Consider the following 15,429-nt stretch of genomic DNA (forward strand, 5'->3'; position numbering starts at 1 on the left):
GTTACTTTTAACATCCATCTATTACGTTCCTGAAAAAGTTTTTATTTCTTTTGTTTTAAGTGGATTAATAAACCGATGTGAGCAACTGTCAAAGTCAAAATTGTTATTTCTCCTCAAAGTCTCGTTTCGTTTTAGTGTAATGAAAATCGTTCCCAGAAGTCTTGGTATTTGAGCATACTCTTCCTCAATGGTGGGTACCACCGTGCACAGAAACTTGGGAGTTCGTACTGAATAGACCCATGAATCATCTCCTTTTTTGACTCTTGTTAAGCCAAAAAGTTAGTTTGAATGAAGACCATTGGAACTGACAAAGTGAAGACCTTTTTCACCGGTTCGCGCTTCATTCTATTCTCGTGGTTGTACTCGTCATATTCTTTCGTCCAAAAAGAGCCAGCTTCGATCTCTGTAAAGTCGCTATCCGTTCATCATTTTGCTATGAATACACGTAGTACTTGTTGTATCTTCTTTTATTATCGTTTTGGTTATTATTCTTATTCTTATAATAATCATTATCATCTTCGTCCTTGAAGAAGCGTGCGCTTCCAGCGTTGTAGAGAGGCTTCTTCCGCCCTCGTTGTTCAATTCGGAGAAAAGTGTGGGATCATTGAAAAGCGAACTTTTGCTTCTGTTATCAACAAGACCAATCATTTTCTGGGATGCATCATGGCCGAAGAGAGAGACCAGGATCGAGCCCAACAAGCTAATGTATTACCGTGTGTGAGGTTTGGCAAATTATGGGAACAAACGAACGACAAATGGCTCAACGAACAGGAGAGTAACAACGAAGGAACGGGTCAAGTTGAACTGGGCGTTTACTTGGGTGGGTTGTTGGTTGGTTATGGGTGGAGATAAGAATTAGAATTTAGGCGGAATCGAAATCAATTATTACTATTATTACTTAGTTCATCAAATCTAGGTTGTCACTGACAAGATCAGGAGGAAAAAGTGTTCATTACTCAATGGCTTCCAATGTTCTCTACCAAATAAAATCCAGTGATGCTGATATGGAGCAATTCAAGCCAAAACAAACGGTCACACATTCTCGCTTTTCCTTATACTGTATTAAGAGTAGGTATTTGTTGTAGTACTAGAGTGAATATATGAACTAATCAGAGCCAGAAGCTTCGCTTAAGTGTGTGTGTGTTTTATGTTTTAGGTGTGTTTTGAGTGTGTTCGCTCGAAGCTTTCCTCTCGATCAAGGCCGTCAAGATCAGCCTTGAGGAGAATCAGTGTGGGGGAAATATCACGTGGCCGGCAGAACGACTGCCGCTGATTTTTTGTTCCAAGAAAGAAGGACGAGTGATGGACAGTTATTGAAATGTGGGTACAGACTTGGGGAGAGCTTTTGTTGGTTGGTTTGTTTTTGTATTAACTATTGTTGGGTTAGTTTTTCTGTAATGTCACGGGATAGAACGCATGAATTGTGCTTGAGAGTGAGCCCAGTGAGCCGAAACGGAATTCAGCGTCAGAAATTGGCGGGCAACCATCTCATTTCGTATTGACGAAGATGAGAATGGCGTGCTCGGTGGCGATGATGTTAGCACTAATTGGTTGAGTGAGTAAGTGGCTTTGAAAGGGATGGGGAGATGGGTGGTATTTGCCCGCAATCATGACTAATTGTCCGGCTTTCTATTTTCTTTCGCTTCTTCTCTGGCTTGTCGTCGTCGTCGTTATCGTCTTTGCTTTCAATTGTCATATGAAGGATCAAGGTCACGACAGTGACGCTTTCATCACAACGGCTCCAATTTTGGGTGGGGTTGGCTTGCCTTTGTCCTCCACCGGTTTGATCCAGGGTTTCGTAAACGGTGGGGTAGGGATTTCACGAGCACTTCATAGATGATGATCGTCTTTCTTTTTTCAATCACTGGTATATGTGGTATTTGCATAGTAATATGATTTAGAGGGGTCTTCGTGAACGAAACTGATGCTGGTGGCGTGGTGATAGAAGTAGTAGTAGGAGTGGCTGATGAGGGCGTGGTGGCAATAATAGCAATAATTATTTTTGATGGTGAATATGAAGTTGTTTGAAGGATGATCAGATTGATTACTACTGTTGTGCTCGTCATTCATTAGAGTGAGGAGGGCACTTCAACCACATCAACCTGAGGGAAGTGGTCAGACATCAGTCAAGAACGGATGCTTGAGGCAATCTTCGGCCGTGGCTCTTTGAGTAGGGTCAAAGGCCAACATGGGCATCAGCCAATCCGAGAAGCCCTTGGCCACTTCAGGGTCCCATTCGTATTTCTCCGTCAGGACCTCATACAAAGGCCAAGGTTTCAGTTTGGTGATGTGTCTCAGTTCGCCTGAAAAAAAAAGCACGCATATAATAAGCTTGTCTGAACTGAACGACCTAGATCAGCCTTCATTAGAGCCCAATGAGGGGCTCCTTTTGCACATCAGCAAGTCTGGGTTATGTAACTTCAAGTCTCGTAAGACTGTGACAAGAAGAATGGCAATCTCCTAGAAAGGGACTTTTTTTCCTGCACCGCTTTTCAATTTCGCTTGTCAAGAAGAAGCGAGCAAATCAATTTCCCCCACCCCGAGTTCCATCTTCTTTGAGGCCCATAATACCCGGGTGGAATGCATTTTAGGGCCTGCTTTTTGCCTTCGGGCTCTATGTTACAGACATACCTCTGCGATTGAAGAAGTCTCGTGAGTATCTCCCCGAGTGGACAATGTTTCTAGGGATGACCCCGACCAATTCAATGATATGAGCCAGATGGTCTTCATCACGTGAATAATCCTCGCCCGAATGGGGTTCGAATAGATAGTCGCCTGTGGCCATTTCGAAAGCCATGCAAGCTGTGGACCAGATGTCCGCAGGGGGGCCGTAACCCGCCCCAAGTAAAACCTCCAGGCTTCGGTATTGCCGTGTCTGAATGTCTTCGGTAAAATGATGGTCCTGAGGGAAATGGAAAGAGAGGGATTGATAACGATTATAGGAAATAATTGTTGTTGTTGTTGTTGATGATGATGATTTTGATGGTATTCGACATGCAAATGCAACGGAGGATACATAAGAGTATACCTCATGGCTGTTCTCCCACATGAATGCAACCTTTAATGTGGAGGAAAAGGGAAATGCGGATATTTAAGACTTGGTAGAAGACGACCTTGACTCTGGGGATTACAACTGCAATCTGCGCATATTCAAGGGCAATGTCCTTGGAGTCCTTGGAGCCTGCCTAGACATAGTTGGAATTGCGCTAAAATTGCTCTTAAATCAGGATCTAGTTTACTTGCAACGCAAGGATGAAATCCTTCCAAATCTCAAGAACTTGGTCTAGATCTAATTCCGACCTTGATTCCTGTGTTGCCTTCCATTTTTTCCCTCCCGAAGAGAAAAAAAAAAGCAAAAGCGAGGTTCGCCTAACGTATCCCCAATCAAAACGGGATACATTGAATCATAAAGGAGCACGTTTTCACCCAAACACCCACCCGCTTGATGAACGTAACACAGAGTATCTCCGTCATCACATTACTTACCACCCAACAGGCATTGCCCAGATCGGCAATCTTCACTTGCATCTCAGGACAGATTTCATGGACAGGATCGGGTTTTCGTTGGGCGGGAGTTCCGGGTGTGCCGGCACCCATGCCAAAATTGGGCAAACCCCCGTCCCCACTGCCATTGGATTCGTTGAGTTTCTCAGCCTCCGGCGATGAGGGGTGGTTCTTTTTGGTGGGCGTATTCGCATCGCTGTGGGCGTCGACGGAACCTAGTCCTCGAGCGTTGTTCTTCTTTTTACTCGAGGCCATTTCCAAGCCACCGGGGTCTTCGTGGCCATTGCACACCAAGTCGGATTCGGCACTTTTCTTGTGGTTACTCTCTTTACTTGAAAAGTTCCAGTCTTGGCCACCCAGAGCAATGTCGGCCATTTTCATATCGGCAAACGACTTGCGTTTCTCAATATCTGCGGAGAGAGCGGAGAAGAACGGGCGAGGTTATTACGAAGCCATTAACGATTTCATGGCATCCCTTGGAGAGCAATATCAGCTTAAGACGGGGGGATAAGATTTCCGTCAACATATTGGTCGAGTGATGGCCAAGATGAGCGAGTGTCAATCTGTCAATGGACGAACAATCGGATTGGATTGTCAAGAAACCCTCCCGTAAGTTCATATGACAGCCAGCCAGCCTTGGGTGATTGATTGGATTGATCGAAACGGGACAAGGCTGCGCATTGATTAAGCCAAGAAATTCGAAGACTCACGTCGATAAAAGCATCGCCTTACAAAAACGCTGCTAGGGTAACAATCAAAGGCGGCGGTGATTGATCCAAAGATAACACTTTGAAGGCCATACTGAACAAAGACTGAACAAAGACTGCACCGATGTCGCGGTCAGGTAAACGCAAACATGTGTCAGGGTTAATCGATTCTTTCCCTAAGGGAAGCATCCATTCATCCACCCTTCAGGCGAGCAAATATTGTCGAACGAACCCCGAAGAAACAAACGGACACACTTACCATCGACGGTGACTTCATCTTCGCCATGGTGAGTTTTCTTGGAGTCTTGTTCTCGGAACTGAGTCTTGACCACGGCCGTCTCTCGTTCGTCGTCGTCGTGCTCGCCATCCTCGAGAATGGTCTTGCCATTCTCTTGTCCGCTGTTGTCACCTCGGGCTCCATTGATCTTGTTATGATGATGGTCGTTGGTGTCCTCGTCGTTGGTGTCCTTGTCCTTGTGGCTCATCTCTTCTCGTTCCACCTCCTCGATGTGTTGCATCGTCTCCTCCATGAGAGCTTGATTTCGTTTGGCTCGTTTTTTCAGCTTCTTCTTCTTGGATTTCGACATCTTGGCGTTCATATCCACTTCCCGGAGCTCCTTAGGAGCTGTACTCACTAGAAACAATTTCAACAAAAACAAGTGGCGTCAATGGGGCGTAGATTTTCATTCAATAACATGGCCTCGGTGCGTTTCTCGAGTGCACTCGAATCAATTTCACCCACTTGGAACTCGCTCGCTCGTTCCGTTTGAGTGACATTTGAGCGTCGTTTTGTTGAACGTGGTGCAGAAGTTGATCTGCCAACCATTCGTTCGACTAGTACAAGAAACCAAAGTTGCGTGCCTTCGCGAAAATAAATCCCAATCTGAGTGACCTTGGTAGAGAAGAAGGAGGAGGGCAGAAAGAGAAAGAGAAAGAGAGAGAGAGAGAGTCATTTCATGGCTCATAAAAGGCCTCAAGGCCTTTCTCTTCTCTTCAAGAAGTCTCTCAAATAACCTTCATTCTCTAATAACTTTTATCTCTTCCACCTGGCGAGGAGTGTCTAACCCGAATTTCGGATAATTGGGCAGATTTGGCACGCTTCATTTGCCAATCAAGCGCTAAATTCGATTGACCATGGAATTAAAGGGAAATCAGAAACATAGATAGAAACGAGGGGGGGCTCATTAAACCGTAATCGATATTCCATCTATCTAGAGCACAAGGTGCAAGGCAAGTTAGCCAAGAAACACAGCTGATTTTCTTCTCTGAATATTCATGACATGGGCCCCGCTTCATTTTCGGCGAACAAAAGCACCTTACTACTTGGTAGTAGTTACCCTTCAATTCTCTCTGGTTTGCTCCTCCTAGGCGGACAAGTGAAACTAGGGTCTCTCGCAGTTCCACTAGTGGGCACATTTTTAATCTCTTGCTCTCCTACTGCACAATGGTACCTTTCTTCGAGCGGGAGTAAACACGCAGGAGTCATTATGCAGCCTTCATTTCGCCCGAGCCCACATTCTAATCCCAAGATAGAAACAGAGATAGAAAGAGACAGAGAGTGAGAAAGAAAGAAAGAGGGAAAGAAAGAAAGAGGGAAAGAAAGAAAGAACGAAGTAGAAGGGAGCACATCGCTACTTTCTTTCCCACTGCAGGGATTCAATCCCTCGCTTTAAGACGACGGAGGTGATTACATTCAGGTTTACATTACTGCACTTCTTCATGAGCGAATATGCCGAGATTCTCAACGTTCATTCATGTAGGTACTAGTATGGGTATGAACCTTGAGAAAGTCTTGAGGCTCCGTAATGATCCTTTATTGCTATGCGTTTCAATAATGACCACGTGCACTTGCACTTCAATGGATCACCTTGGACGAGTCATGTAAAGCTCCAAAATAAAAGCCAGTACACTTGAACAGATACACAAGACCAATGGGGAAGGCCTTCTCTATTTACCTGCTGATCCAGGCAATTTGATTCCCATTTTGTGAAAATAGGTGGCATCCGCGGCAATCTTTCGGATGTGGGCCTCGTCGACACACATGAGGACATTTTCCGGCTTGATATCCGTGTGGATGATTTGACATTTCGAATGAAGGTATTGGAGACCCTCGAGAACCTGGAAGAAGAACCGTGATACATAATTCACACATCCAACTTTTCGTGCAAGAAAAAGCGTCGAAGTAGAGTAATAATAAATGGATTCTTTGGCCTTCTTGGGCCCTCCGAGGAATTCCCCTTTCAATTTCCAAGAGCGATGCAAATGAGCAGCAACTATTTCTCACCTCTTTTCCAGAAGGCCAAAGGGGAAAAAGGCTTACTTGTCGTGCTTTTGTTAAAGCAAAAGCCTGAAGGGGGATCGATTTATTCCTGTCAGGTCTAATGAGCACAAATTCAAGCTGACAAGTTTCAGACTGGTTCGACTGCTACTGTACATTCATCACATTCATGTTTCCATGTCTTGTGTGCAGTACTAAAAGCAGTACTAAAAGCCACTGCAATAAGGTAACCCAACCTGGAAAAGGTGCTTTCATTTCTCGTTTTAGAAGCCATGCAAGGAGTCGTATTTGCTCTCTCTACTTTTCCCCGAAACTTGATGCCTTTTCAAACGTGAAGATATCGTCAAGGCATTTGGGAATAGAACCTGGCTGTTCCTTTTACAGCTCTTATGTATCTCATTAACTAAAACTATTTCCATCCCGTCCCTGATTGCAATCTGATGGGAGTTCGCTCAAGGTGTAGGGTAATATTAATCCAACTCGATTACCTGTTTCATGATCAGCTTGACATTATACAAGGGAATGCCTTGATAGTTGCTCCTGATAATGAATTTAAGGAGATTGTGCCCCAAGACCTCGAAAACCATACACACGTGGGTGCCGTTGACTCCGTTTATCTTGAAATCATCCAAGAGTTGGACACAGCGCTCGCGATTTTCGTCTTTCTCATCACTCTCGCGGACCTGCAATACGCAAAAAAATCAGACTTAAATGTGAGACCAAGAAGACCATCCCAATGGAATATGGAATAAAGCACCACTTACGCATTTGAGCAGTTTGATTTCGTCCAAGGCGGTCTCCGTGTAATGGGCTGCACTCTTGACCACTTTGAGTGCTACGAACTTTTTGTCCCTATTAGGAAAGGAGTGAGAACATGAGAACACTCCATACTTCTTAGTTGTCAATTGACTGACTGACTAACTCCTAAGTGTAAGCCTTACGTGAGATCCCAACAGAGCCAGACGGTTGAAAAATGACCCCATCCCAACTTTCGCACCACGTGGTACCGATTGTGGAAAAGATCACCAATTTTGACGGGATGATATCCCCCTGAAAGGAAAATATTATCACGGATAAGTAAAAAGTGGGACCTGGATACGGGCAAACTTGCAAAGAGCCACCATACCTTTGACATAATCCTTTGGATCTTCTTGTTCATCATCATCGGATCCCAAGATTTCTTCCTCCTCCTCTTCCTCGTCCTCAATGTCGTCTTGAGTGCGAGTGTCAGATCTAAAAATAGAAATTAGGCAAATCAATCAAGGGATCCAATCACGCCCAAAACAAGTTGATTCACATCTCCACTATTTTTCTTATCAGCACCATCATTCCACAACAAAAACAAGAAGTCGGGGAAACAGTTCCAGTGGAAAAAGATCCATTTCAACACATGACTGAGACTCCAAAGCCAAGAAACTAGTTCATCGAACGACAACAACAACTTTACACAGTTGCTAACTTTTGTCACTTGCAACTTCGTGCCTCTGAACTTTTCAATCAAGCTATAAGTACCATATCTTGTTGTGATATATGAGTCGTAGAATCTAATTAAGGTAACAGGATGTCAGCTTGAATCGTAAAATCTTGAGTTTTATCTCAAATGCATCCAACGTCCCTGTTTCGCTTTTTTATGACCTTAAGTCAGCCCATCGTATTTTATAGGAAGAGAAAATGAAGATCGAGGCAGTTTGCTTCCTCATGGCCAAATACAAACACGGAGAATGAGGCACGAGGAGGCCCTTTTTCACCATCTTTGTTCAGGGGGAAAGGAGCGCCTCGATTCCCCCAAGACCAGCTATTAATTTTGTTTAGAAGCGTATGTGTCTGTTGTTTTATCAACATGACCATGTCTAACTACTAGGAACAAGAAATGCAATGAGCGAGGCGAGATCCGAATTGATTCGGGTAGTGTCCTGATGGATTTGTTATTCGATTTCCAAGCGCGAATGAATGCTTGTCGACTTTCACTGCATTCGTTTCAAGCCATAGGGCAATCAAAACACCAACATGAAGAAGATTTTCGGCCTTGAACACGCCACTTCGGGTCCAATGTCCACTAACCAAACAAACAGTACTAGCTCTTCAAATTCGACCACCAACTCGACAAAACACCTACGTCAAGGCTTCTCGTCTTCCCACTAAGGCCTTGAACACAAAGACCTCGATGACTTCCGAGATCCGTTCTCTCTTTCGGTATTTTGGAGAAAGGAGGAGGAACGAGGTGGATTGTTTTGGATTTAGTGCTGTCTCAGGGTTCACTTGGCATCAAGGCCAAGCGACCAAAAAAAAGTCGAGACGATGGGTGACGAATTGGACACTCCTATAGACTTTTGGTGGACCAATCGCTCTCTTTTGCCTGTTTTTTTTGCAACCACAAACCGCAACCACATGCCGAAGTAGACGGCCTTGATTGGCCTTCATTCTCGATCTTTCGTACAACACGAACGAATGCGCTTAAAGCTGGTTACGAATCTGGGCATGAAGTGTTCTCAGACAAGTATTCTACAGCAGGCTCAACTTAACTTGAAATTTATCCCCGCCTCATCGCGAAAATGCCTTATCAAGATGGCATTAATTCCAGACTACTGAATTAAGAAGGTAGACCTTCAAGGCCGGCACAGCTGAAAACTCCATCCTCGTGAAATGTCGACTCTCTCGCTCGGTCTCAAAGAACGAAGGCACAAAGAACAACCACATGGTTAGGTTCCAACTCAGAAATTGCTTAAGCATGGACCGTTAATGGTCGGAAATGAAGGAAAAACAGTGAAAACTGGATGAAAGCACGAAAAAAAGCAGGCTCAATGCTTCTTTTTTGGGATAAACTCAAGTCATCGCCAAACGTTTGCATTGGCCAGAGGTGTTGAAAAAATAAGAAGACGGATGCATGGCGCCATTTCATCAATCTGTTTCAGTTTTTGCAAACGCAACGAGGGCTGGCCAAATTGTGACATATTTATACGATGGTGGCCTTCAATATAAAAGAAAATAGAACAAGGTTCAATGGCTTCTCTTTCTATCTGATCATTTCCTTGTCTTCTTTTTTCCCTCCTAAAGTGAAAAAGCCAGCAAAAACTCACAAACTGGTACGAAAGAGTAACCAACAAAAAGATGAGACCACTCTCAATAGAGACCAAAAAAGTCTTGAAAATTACCTCCCTCTCTCTATTTCTTTTTGGTTAACAAAGACTACAATATGACCTTTGCCTTGCCTCGGGAAAGAAAGCCCCAAGGCTAACAAATTCGAAAGCTCCAACAAGATCGAACAAAGACCTCTCTTTCTTTCGGTTGGGTTGCATTTTTTTGCACAGATAATGCCAGCATATGGAGCACACAACCTGAACATTGCAGGTGGTTTTTCCTCGTGTTCTCCAAGGCCATAGAAAGGACCTCAATTGTCGTGACAATAAAGTCTTCACCAAACGCCGTAATTGCTGCCGGTCCCCGAATAGGACGGCTTAACGGGGAACTGACTCACTCAGGCAAAAGGACATATACATATTGTTATTAACCAGCACGTCACGAAAGCGAGCAATGATCAAACTCGTACTCTTTGGGACCAACAGAGAAGTCCATTTCCAATTCAAACATGCATGATCCTATCCATTAAGTGCGAGAGAGGGCGATGCTCGAGTCGACAAGAGCCTCATCGGTCTCAGACATCCAAACAAATATTTGACAACCTCGTCGTTCGTGACAGACTCGTTTTCGTATGAGGCTCTTTGGGCGGCTCTTTCTAAGCTCGTTCCGGGGGACTTGAGTGAGGTTTGGAGAAAGCCTCCTTCTCAAATTGGCACATTTGTTCTCTCATGCGAAGATTCGTGCATAAGCTGGCACCACTTCCGAGAAGTGCATCGACGAATTCAACGACGACGAACTTTTCTTCAAAATCAATCGGTACAAGTTTAACCGATCTGGAACATGGACCAATGGACCATCCAGAGAGTTGTTGTGATTTGACTAAAGGTACAATTAAAGTCGTAGTTTTACTCTGGACCCCAAATATTAGAATGCTTATGGAAGATCATGGTCGCTACAGAGTTGTGCAACAACCAAAAAAACAAAGAAAGCCTCTCCATTCGCCCCGGAAACGAAGAGTATTCCAAGCACATCATTCATAAGTAGCCAATAAGAGTATAAGAGGATATCCGTATCATTAATGAAAAGTCTTTGGAAAGAATGCGTTTGGGGAATGGCTATCCCACGCCCTTTTTTTTTAGACCGAACAAGATCAACATTCCAGGCGATTAAAACTATTTTCGGGTTCAAAGTACTCCTATCGTTTGTGAAAAACACCTGAATGCAACAAATCAAGGCGGGTGGAATCGATAACAGCAAAGTAAAGTACCTTTCGTCAGGTTTAAGAGAAACCTCGAGGACCGAGCTCTCTACCTCCTTGATTATTTGTTCTCTCTCAAAATGCTCGTGAAACCAACTGATATCGGAGCAAATGGAGCAATTTTCTTCAATATCGTGGTCTTTGACTTTGACATGATTCTCATCGCCGCCATCGTCAAAAGGAATCATCCCATTTTGTGGGAAGACACCGGTATCAATAAGCTCATTATCAAACGATGATTCGTCGTCACTGATGTCATCGCTATCGTATCGAGATAACGTGGCATTCACGGAATTGAAGTTTTCACTGGCCAAATAGCTTTGAGTATTCACACTGACTTGATCCTCCTCTTCCTCATCATCATCGTCGTGGGTGGAACTCAGATCAAGATTGGAATCATCCTCGGATATCAGCGAGCTTGTCGCCACTGATTCGCTACTTATGGATAGCTCTGACAATGAATAAGATGATGCCGACGAGGAACTTGAAATGTATGAGCTAGCGTTTCCACTGGCCTCACTGCTGTTCCCAGGTTCCACGTGATGATGATTTGTGAACTTTCGTTTAAGAGCCCTTCGATGAGAGGAGGCTATAAAAGTACTTCCACTGACTTGACGATTGGTTTGCAAGAGTGGAACAAAGGGCCGACATCGTTGCTCATCGCCTTCACAACTTGATTCCCCATTGTTGAATTGTTCCTGGTTTTCCTCTTCCTCCTCAAAGGATGTCAACGAAGCGTGGGAGACGGAAGGCGCAAATACGTCGTAATGAAGGACACGTTTGAGAAATGCAATACAAAACAAAATGGCCAACATCTCGAGCATACAAATGAGAAAATGCCGAATGTGATGTCTCAAGGTGGGCGTTGGAACAACCACGGGATCATCATGAGTGGAGGGGAACAGGAACAAGAGCGAGGAGAGCTGCAGACATTCGGACAGAGTCTCCAGGACATGGTCCAAGATCCACGCCGACTCTAAGGACTCCGAAAAAGATGCCTCAGATTCATCCGCAAAGTCAAAGGCACTCATTAATGGACGACTCTACGACAATCACCGAACAAAATAGAAGTTTTTCTGAACGCACACTGCCACAGAGGGAAGCGATATTGAACTTGCATTCACTTGACGATGTCTCAATATTTAGCAGACAGCAGAACAAACCATCCGTCCTCACTGATGACAGCTTCAGATGTTTGGTTTCTTCTCAACTTGTTCTTTCTCTTTTCTTCACACAAACCGTCTCGATCGGATTGGTTGCCAAAGGAGGCAGACACTCAATTTAGGTAGGCCTGCATGGCTCTGAGTCGTATTCCCAGGCTAGAGATGACTAATTTCTTCTCATCCCACCGACGCAACCAAGCCATATAAGCAATATCTTGCCTTTAGGGCCGCCACAACAACCATGTTATTCGTGCTCTTTTCTCGCGTCACTTTCGATGCTGTGGATAAAAAGGGGTAATTTTCGAGCAATTACATAGCCTTGATTTCAATCCGATCCTGATTCGAGACCAAGCAGGCTTTGTTCTGATGCAACAAAGGTAATCGTAGCACTGGTGTATCAGTACGAGGCGAAGCAGGTAGATCCGAGCATTGCAGCAATTGATCCTCAGTCATGCAATCCTGGCACAAAGAACACCCTGCTCTGATCACTCAGCAGGGACTCGGGATTCTTTTTACAACATTTTCATGCAACCCAGCCTCGTAGGACCGGCATTGGTATACCGTACTATTAGAGGTACCACGGTCTCACTTGATATCCGACTTGTTACTTCGGTTATAGGACAGGTAGCGCTTTATTTTTCAAATTTCACCGATGTGTCGAGTCCAATGCTTGATTTTTCATGGAGACACACAAGTATTTGCTTCACTTTTGACTTCGACGAACTTCACTTCCCGGCTGAGATGATCTTGAGGAGGACGTAACTTGACTCTGAGGTCTAAAATTAGATTTCGTCTCCAAAGGAAACACCGTTTTTCAATGGCTTAAACGTCTTTTAGATCACAGAAGCCATCAATGAACACTACTCGTGGGGGACTACCACGGTAAAAGCAATCTTACCTCAGGAACTGAATGCGATCTCAAGAAAGTTAAGGACAGTCGGCATAGAGAGCAAGTGAGATATACACTCCGCTCCATCCAAATGAGAAAAAAAGAGACATGTTGGCTTTCACTTACAGGAGGAGTGATGTTGCTAACAATTCGAAAGACGGAGAATCAGAGTTGTTGGGAACTAGACGAAGTCGACGTTCGAAAGCGAAGCTTTGAGGAACACTCCTCCTCTCCCTCCTACGTGAGATTTCGTGCCAACTTGCTTGCTCATAATACTCTTAAGAGCCAAGTGTTGAAGCCCTCGCCTTCCATCTCGTATAGGTATCCCGATCGAAGTGAGGCCTGCCCACTACGCAGCCTCCGTCTTTTTCTGCAAAGACAACTACTTCTACTACTAATCGTCCTCCGTGTATTCCTCTCAAGATGACCGAGCCATCGTTTCGCTTTAATCCACATTCTTTCAAATCTCCAGTTGAACCAGTGTTTTCTGGGTTGACTCATGACGCCGAGACCGGTGACGTATGAATTATGTCCACTACCTTCAACTACAACGTCCGCAGACTAACGGGTGTTGGGATAGAATCAGAGAGTATGTTGTAACTTGACCACACTTGCATTTGTAAGACCATTGTCAAGTTTCAACTACCGGCCAAAAAGACTCTTTCCGTGATATAGACGTGCACTTCTCGAAATACGATAATATTCATCACTCAGTGATGTCATTTGACTAATAATAATAATAATAATAATAATAATAATAATAATAATAATAATAATAATAATAATAATAATAATAATAATAATAATAATAATAATAATAATAATAATAATAATAATAATAATAATAATAATAATAATAATAATAATAATAATAATAATAATAATAATAATAATAACCTGTATATACATGAAAGCACTCATATCATTTCTACCTTTTCACAAAAACTCAAAACTCAACCCAAAGTGTAGCATGTTCATATCTAGTCTATATACATATGTTATTAAAACAAAAAAAAAGATGGAAAAATATCTGGTAAACTTCCCCGTATTGTATGATAAGCAAATGAATCACATAATCGGCTTCAATTTGTACTATTGAAGAGAGAAAGCAAGATTAGGAGAAACTTCTTTTTTTCTTTTAAAGCCTTCTAGGTGACACGATTTCTCGCTCGCGATGTACCTTGACGAATGGTCCAATTCCTAGGCACAAGACCAAACGTTTTCCAACTACATTTTTTTGACGTTTTCAGGCTTTTTGCTTTGCTTCCGATCATGCGTCCTTGCAATGCTCCCCTCAATAATCAACAATACCCTTATCATCCATTTAACTACGAAAATTTGAGCACGACACAACCCGACAAAGCCTGTATCTTTTGGATAAGCGAAATAACGAAAACGGGTCCTTTCGATAAGCCATCAAGAGTTTGCTCTAGGTCCGTTCACGCGTTGTTTCGGCTAAATCGATTTCAGACCAAAAGCATGGAAGGCCTGCTTTTATGGAAAGAGCAAGTGCATGATGGTCCGAGGTGGATTTGAGTAAGAAAGCGACCAAGGATGAAATGGAAGATGAAGGCTTTGGTGCCAACTGCAACTTTGTTATTGTGCCCTCGTCGGTGTTGTACCATTCCGTTTCGTCTACCCGGTTCAATGGCTTGGTTTCATCGAAGCCCCGCTTGGAAAAGAGAACAGAGAGAGGATCGACGAAGGCCGTCCAGGCCCAAATCATGAAGGCAAGGAGAACAAGAAGGAGGAGGGGGAGGAAGGACAAGAGGCAGGAGAAAATGGAGAGGCTGGGGAAACGCGGACCACTAAGAATAGCAGTTGGGCCAACCCCTCCGAGAGAAAACAAAGGTTGAGGAAGGAACACATGTCAGCCGAAAAGACAAGGACGATGGCCCGTAACGGCCGCCTTCTCCATATGCCAGGCGAAAAAGACCTTTGTATTTCCTTGATCTAATTAGAGTAACGCATCCAAAACCGAGAAGAAGCTCAAGAAGGTCAATGTTGAACCACAACTATGGTCTTGTTGCGGTTTGGTCAAAAACGTTCCCTGAAAGGGTCTACAGGGGTCTACAGGGATCTCGAAACCACTTACCCACTTTCTTCTTCCTTTTGGATATCATCGTCTTCATCATTATTGTCGTCGTCGCTGTCGCCGTCGTCGTCGTCTTCATCTCCCATAGATATTTCATGAGAGAAGGAAGTCCAACGAGTCCGTCGGTCATCGGCCGAGGAGGACTCACTTTGACTTCCACTCCCAGTTTGGCTTCCACTACTACTCTGATGGAAAAGCCGAGAGCGACGAATTTGACTCGAGTCCTGATTGTAACCCATCTGAAGATCATGCTCAGGGGATATTCTTAGAGATTCGGCGAAATCCATGCTATGGCGCTCAAAATGGACCCGATGGGACCCAGATACCAAGTAACCAGACCCTATCCCTCCGGAATGGTATCGATTGTATGTTGCAGGTGTATATTTGTACGCGTAGGCGGAGGTGTCGTCCAGTTTCAGCGAACAGTCCGGATCCAAGTCCCCTTCAGGTAGCGTCA

General features: G+C 44.0%; 1 protein-coding gene across 3 annotated transcripts in view; it reads right to left on the reverse strand.

The window, feature by feature from the left end:
* Positions 1 to 1,143: 1,143 nt before the first annotated feature.
* LOC131886059 (SRSF protein kinase 3-like) overlaps positions 1,144 to 15,429 on the reverse strand; it is a 25,728-nt gene continuing 11,442 nt past the window's right edge. The window contains exons 1-10 of one of the 3 annotated variants that reach the window (XM_059234285.1): positions 14,973 to 15,216; positions 7,616 to 7,722; positions 7,431 to 7,539; positions 7,254 to 7,341; positions 6,978 to 7,172; positions 6,167 to 6,329; positions 4,471 to 4,845; positions 3,487 to 3,914; positions 2,632 to 2,902; positions 1,144 to 2,303 (exon numbers count right to left, since the gene is read on the reverse strand). In XM_059234285.1, the coding sequence (XP_059090268.1) occupies positions 2,116 to 2,303; positions 2,632 to 2,902; positions 3,487 to 3,914; positions 4,471 to 4,845; positions 6,167 to 6,329; positions 6,978 to 7,172; positions 7,254 to 7,341; positions 7,431 to 7,539; positions 7,616 to 7,722; positions 14,973 to 15,211 (2,163 nt within the window). In that variant the 5' untranslated portion in view covers positions 15,212 to 15,216 and the 3' untranslated portion in view covers positions 1,144 to 2,115. Of the gene's footprint in view, positions 2,304 to 2,631; positions 2,903 to 3,486; positions 3,915 to 4,470; positions 4,846 to 6,166; positions 6,330 to 6,977; positions 7,173 to 7,253; positions 7,342 to 7,430; positions 7,540 to 7,615; positions 7,723 to 10,834; positions 12,959 to 14,972; positions 15,217 to 15,429 lie in introns of those variants that run through there. The other 2 variants (XM_059234284.1, XM_059234286.1) reach the window with 2 other exon arrangements.

The sequence above is a fragment of the Tigriopus californicus genome, chromosome 9 (assembly GCF_007210705.1).
Source record: "Tigriopus californicus strain San Diego chromosome 9, Tcal_SD_v2.1, whole genome shotgun sequence".
Taxonomy (NCBI): Eukaryota; Metazoa; Arthropoda; class Copepoda; order Harpacticoida; family Harpacticidae; genus Tigriopus; species Tigriopus californicus.